Source organism: Mizuhopecten yessoensis, unplaced genomic scaffold (genome assembly GCF_002113885.1).
Source record: "Mizuhopecten yessoensis strain PY_sf001 unplaced genomic scaffold, ASM211388v2 scaffold4631, whole genome shotgun sequence".
Classification (NCBI taxonomy): Eukaryota; Metazoa; Mollusca; class Bivalvia; order Pectinida; family Pectinidae; genus Mizuhopecten; species Mizuhopecten yessoensis.
Window position 1 is genome coordinate 628,686 of NW_018405643.1, and position 6,924 is coordinate 635,609.

At 33.7% G+C, this 6,924-nt stretch overlaps 1 protein-coding gene across 1 annotated transcript in view; it reads right to left on the reverse strand.

Annotated features, from left to right (window-relative positions):
* LOC110449525 (collagen alpha-1(XII) chain-like) overlaps positions 1-1,907 on the reverse strand; it is a 19,819-nt gene extending 17,912 nt beyond the window's left edge. Inside the window, exon 1 of the mRNA XM_021496446.1 lies at positions 1,723-1,907. Coding sequence (XP_021352121.1) covers positions 1,723-1,798 — 76 coding nt within the window. The 5' untranslated portion in view covers positions 1,799-1,907. The remainder of the gene's footprint in view (positions 1-1,722) is intronic.
* Positions 1,908-6,924: the final 5,017 nt, after the last annotated feature.

Genomic DNA, 6,924 nt, shown 5'->3' on the forward strand with positions numbered 1-6,924 from the left:
CCCCCCACCACCTTAAATAATATTTCAATAACATTAACATCATGATATAGGGAAGATGGGCATCTAGACTGATTTAAATACTTCCTAATGGGCTTAGACTTAGCTGAGCCACATCCCAACTTTAACAAGAGTGTTAATACGTTATAAAACTTTTTACGAAATACATGTAAGTAAATTAACATATTAAGTGCATAATTACTATCTGATGCAGTGTGTATACGGTCTTTATCGATAGGCGAAATGTCCCGGATCGAGTGACATAAAAAAATAGCTTGACAAAGGGACCAGACGGTCTTGAACCGTTACGACACCTTCAATACGTACATGAAAGTAAAACTTCAACTTCAATATAAATATTACACATTTTTAAGGGGCGTCTTTAGGTGCGTCTTTCTACTGATCAAAAACAATATGAAATTATATGAAAATTGTTATTAATTGCTCTTTGAAAGTAACATATAAGGGGCTATGTAAACAAGTTTTAATTGTATCAACATTGTTTTATAAATCACTGATGGCAAATAGCAACATTACATAACACTGAGTGTGGAAGATGTGGCTATGTTAAAAGTAAGAAACGGATACCGTGCTGTAAATGATGTAATAGATGAATTAAATTTTAATGTCACCCATGCTATAAATGACATCAATCGATATATATGAAATCTTACTACGTTCATTATCCAAGTACGTATGAGCTTATGAGGTAAATCATAACTTATAATTATCAGGTATATTATCCGAATATGTATGTAGTTACTAGGGAAAAAATTGTATTCAATTTTAATGTGTATAGTCATCGAAATCCACTTTGTTTGTTTGTATACATTTATTAGAGTCAAGTCAAGTCAATTTTGTTTATTATAGTATCATATATCTCAATTACATCGTACAAGTATATAGTTACACAGTATAAAAACATATAGTTACATAACAGGAATCAATCATCTTAATGTAAAAATATATAGACCATATCATAATTTTGTTAAGAACAGGTATAATACGTAATATGGCAATAATTTAAAACAAACTATCACAGATTCCAATCCAAAGAGCAGGTGATTGGGACAGCCCCTACCTACCAAGCTCTCTGGATTTTGTACTTACATATCATTATATACCATAATAAATAAAAGGTTTCTTTTACATTTAACTACATTAAAACATGATGTATTTAAAAAATATATATATTAGATAAGTTATAATAGTCAGAAGCTGATAAGTCAAACCATGAATGTTTACTGCGATATTTTAATGCTCTGTCTTAACAGCATATTGAATTATTTAGAACAAGGATAATATTCTGTATTTAGTATCTGCTAGTTGGATTTGTACGTGTTAATGGTACGTGTTAACGAATATGTTAGTTAGACATAGTAATTGTATTAGATTTATCAATTAAATTAGTACGTGTATAATATATTGCGTTTAACTATCTATTAACTAGATTATTACGTGTTAATGTTATGCGTAAATTACCTGTTAAATAGATAAGTTAATGAAGATGTATATCTATCATTTTCTTTTGTTCTGAAATGACTAAAAGAAGTCATAATTTTCCTCATGATAACACAGACTTTATATAAATAAATGTTTCTTTCTGATCAATACGTGTTTCAAGAGCTAAACGGAATCAATTGTATAATACCTTTGATATGTAGTCATGACGTTCAGAACTAACATTAAGATAAAATGTATAGAAATGATAATGTGATACCATACCTTTCTTTACACTCAAGGCCGATTCAATAAAACAGATAATGACACACACGCTAAGGAAATGGCTCCGTATCAGCATCTTCCAGTATATACCGGTTCCATAAATATATAAAAAAACATACGAAAGAAATTGTTTCTGAAGGCTTACGTCTCTTTCTGATAGCTTATACTGAACGGTGTACAGTACGTCTCGACACTATAATGTTTAGGGCTTAAAACCAAAAGATTGGTACGATGTTAGATACAACACCAGTAACTTAGTACAGGTATCACGTTTCCGTATCTATTTTGTTTCTTTGGAAATATGAATTATGTATCGTAACAATGCGAGCCCTAAAACAATGTACCACTGGTATAGGTAGCCACAGTGTGTATTGTCTTAATCAAGCATAATCTGCTCATAGACTCACGGGGACAGATGCGAAGCATTGTCAGCTTGAAATGTCTTAATGTAAATATGATTAAAAAAAAAGTATTACTTCCTGTCGTTATAATGCGTCAGCTAACATGTTGATTTAACGTGTGTTTTTCCTCAATTAACAACAGTGTTTATTGGAATGTTTTTATGTTTTTTTTGCAACACAAATATCATTTACAGATTAGGAAATATCACTTGGGTCAGATTGACTCATACAAATGTATAGAGATCTTGTGTCCTCTCACCTATTCTATCCTGTGATCACATGCCTGTTAATGCACACAGATGTATTGAAAACTCATTCCAATACAATAGATTTAAATACCCCGTAGAATCTTGATTTACAGTAACTCAGAAACCATGACATATAAAACACTGGATCGGTCTTCATACACTAACGGTTTGGCTTGTTTGTGTTTTACGCTCTATTAACAGCTATGGTCATTTAAGGACATGCCAGGTTTTGTGGTGGAGGAAAGCCGGAGTTTCCGTAGAAAAACCGCCGACCTACGCCCAGACCCTGGCGACTGCCCCACGTAGGTCTCGAACCCGTGAACCAGTGGTGGAGGGCTAGTGGAAGCATAATACCAGACGCCTTAACCGCTTGGCCACCGTGGTCCCCTACACTAAAGAAAATTACCAGAACTGCACAGCTGTGGTGGTATTGTAAAAAATCAAATGGCTTAAAAGCATTTGACTGTACAGATTGTAATAACTGAAATGTTTGATATATAATCACATTATCAGGTTTAAAAAAATATCTTAATACTTGTAAAAAATGTACATGTTAATTTGAATAATTGGGAATGGTGCAAACAAAGCCAGGTAGAACGGAGTGACGGGCAAGTTATTTGTAGCTGTTAATGAAAAATAGTAAAAAAAAATTATCAACAGAGAAATTAGCAAATATGTTCATATTTTTAATCATTGTAGATTATATACATTCGGCGCGTTAACCTTCCTCCTCTGAAACTTGGTCTTCAATAATAAAATATCGTGTTACGAACAGCTAAGCCTGGTACCGATGTCTCGTCATAATTATATATAGATTTATCAACGTTGTGCAGGTTTTAGTTGTACGAGCGGTTTTATACTACCGTCTAGGTATTGTCAGTAAGTGTGATAACCTAATGATTAATGACATCTTGATGAAGGTTTGTATTACCTGAAGATATCACTGGGTCTTAATTCCAACCCATAATTACGTCATCTTTTCTAAGAGTGCTAAAGGGTTAAAATTATCTCTGTGTGCAATGCTATGAATTTGATGTTATCGAAATGATCGTAATCCTAAGTATTACTGACATTTTAGTTATTAATGATGGCCTTTTCAGATATTCTTATTTTGTTTCTAAAATTAACTATATCTGCAATAGATATTCTAGCGTGGACATCATTGTTTTATTTTGGTGAGATTAATTAATATTAGTTAGATATGCACTGTTTTAAAAATATTGAAATAGCTGATTGAATAAAAGATTAAAAAGAAGATAATGTCCAAATTTTACAGGCGACTTCGGTGAAGGTAGTCATATGTGTTACAGGAAACGTTGACCATACATCAACACTTGTTTTTCAGTTCCTGTTTGTAACATCCTCGATGTCCAGGGGTTACGTTCCCTTTCGCTCTCTACACCCCTGGAATATGTCATAGCAAAATTAAAGGCTCGGTGTGCGCCACCTTGTTATGAGACAAGGAGAATAGTTCGATCGTTTGATATACATCAAAAGAATCTCGCGGTCACGTAACGGTAAAAATTGACAGGCTTTGAAGTCGGGCGTCTCTCCTTTGTAATATTCAAAGGACATGTATCAGCCTGGCGATTGGTGAGTTTGTTTGACCTGAGACCAATCAAACAGCTATCTTCGTGCCTTCAATTTTGCTATGACATATTCCAGGGGTGTAGAAAGCGAAAGTGAGCGCAACCCCTGGATATCGAGGATGTGCTCAAGTTTGCTTTTCTTCTCGTTTCTCTTCAGGTTTGTTGATGTCCTTAAGTGCTGATGCAGCAGTATTTCATTTCTAGACAATATTACGCAGTAAAATATTTCCTGATTCTGCGATACTTTGCGGTGATAGACGACGAAAGACCTCATAAGTAAACGTTAATATAAAGACACTTCATTTATTCTCCAGAAAGTAAAGTCAATGATATTGCTGTTGTCCATTTTAGTCCTGTAGTTATTTTGCTTTGTTAATAGACATTAACCAACTTAATACCTTAAAGTGTACTAACAGAAGTATTTGTCTTGACAATAATGTACCGAATTCCTGAATATAACATATTTTGTACATGTACCATATTTTACACTGCATTTCCGTTACTCTCATCTAACTTTCCCTGTAATTTATTCACGGCACTGTCCCTAAGCTATGTTAATGTTGGTTACGATGAAAGGTAACAGATTAATATAAGTGCATTAACACTTGTTTCTGTCTACAATTAATTTATGTTCAATAACGTTTGTATTTTGTATTACATATGTGATGCGAATAAAACAAAGTTTGAGTCAACTTAATAACAGTGACGTTCGTGTTTCTAACGATCTCTCTCACCACTCTATCCTAACACAATTCTTGGCTTGCCTTTTCCTTATAACATCCGTCGATAATGAAATACCCATGTCAGTATTGATGATCTAACTCCATATTCTGTTTTCTATTTAACAGGGTTTTCGTTATATATTTGTCCTGACCGATTGATTACCAAACTAAGGTTTTCTTCCAAACATACTTTAATCCTTGCGGTCGTGGACCTCATTTCCAAAAGTAAGATTTTATTGTCTTCCTTGAGTAAAGACTGATTTGTTTATTTGTTTTTAAAGACCTACTCTCCCGGATTTGACAAGAGACATCATAGGATCCACATGTGATAAGGAAACGCTTACCAAAAGGAATGTTTCCCTGGCGTTTTTCTAGTGGGGTTCTTCATTACTGTTCTTTTGGTGTTGTCTCGGGGGGGGGGTTCCATTTTTTTTTTCCATTTTTTTTTTTCATTTTTTTTATTCTTATCGATTACGTCGACGCTAGCGCTGTTGAAAAAAAAATTGAATTTTAATTTATTTAAAACAAAGAAATGAGTAGTTCGTAACCATTCGAGGGAAAGTTAACCCAGTTGTAGCAGGTATCTGTTGTGTCAGAGTTTTGTATTGATCACACATGCTAATATTCAAATACAGTCTATTCTATAGGCATTTGTACCTTGCAGCAAGTATGTTCATAGTCTACTTAGTCTAGTGACACGAAACAAGTATTTCCTTAAATACATATTAAAAGGTTTGTGGCTCATAATTTACCATGAATACATAGAGATTTTTTTTGTGAATTTTTTACCATCATATGAGGCTTTGGAAACACATAAAAACACCACACCACACTCAGAATAACATAATACCAAACTCAGAATTACACAACACCAAAATTCCCAAAAGGTTCAAGACTCAAAATAACATTAACTCTGAACTCATAATAACCTATTACCATACTCAAAAAAACGTAATACCAAACTCTGAAAACATATCAGAAAACTCAAAATAAACTAACGGAAGTTTTGAATTGAGCGGTTTTCAACGATCAATCTGATATTTGTAACAATACTTTTATAATTTGCATGCATGTATCCGGTCCTTTGATATTCGTCAACGCAGATTATGATAGGGGTTATTCCCCTTCCTACCCAAACAATCTGCTTTTCAGGGGCCCCTACAGTTTTCACACGAGTTCATGATCGGTGCTCTAGATTACAATAAATTCAAGTGATGAAATTGCTTTGCGTAGACCGAACATTTTATGGAGCTATTTGTTTGTGACAATAGTGGGTACAATGTATAATTTCTATAATTATCATATCATATGTCTTTTTCAATAAGTTTTATTAAAACGTACCATCATACCACGTATCATTAAACAAAATCGAGATATTGACATTTTGGATGGTCGGTTGCGTCGTGGAGTAGATTGAATGCCCGATATTCGCCAAACGGATCGGGTTCGAATTCCAGATCGGACGTGAAAATTGTATGAGGGTTCATTGCCCGACGAATCGTGTTTACTCCGGGTATTCCGGCTTCCTACCACGTTAAGTCCACCTGAGTGATGACATCCGGGCCAACAAGAATGATTAATACAGGTACTTAAAACTAGTAACACTGTACACTGTTCTATTATTTCATGAAGTTGATGGTTTATATCATTAATTATATGTAATGGACCATTATAGATATCAGCAAATGAAGCGCACTTGTTGTAGCCAATACTTATCTCACAGTTCTATTTGTCAGTAGCTGAGGGTCTGCTTTTGTTATTGTCACATAGTCTACGTAGATTCGAATACCAAGTTTTATAACTCCTATTACACTTAAGTTAGTATGAACTGCATGTTATATCTCAATTACTTATGTATTGTAAATAAAATGTATATATCTGTATGTCTATATACAACCAAGGAAAGGACCCATATAGTTACTTAGTATTTCAGTACTTTGGACACACTTCATGACGCCTGTCGTCAATATGTCGAAATAAAAATTATATCTGACAAAGGTTTACATGAGCATGGATATTTGGAGAGAGAAAAAAGAAGAATGTCATTAAAAACCAATAACAGAAATTAACAGCAGTTGAATAACTTTAATTGATTGAATATATTTATAAATTGACATGTGCTAAGAGCAAAACAGATCTACTTACTCAAAGTCACAAAAAAACCAGCGAAAGACAAGAATATACATTATGTAGGCTTAATTGCTAACATTTTATCACATAGATATCACATTATGAAAAAACG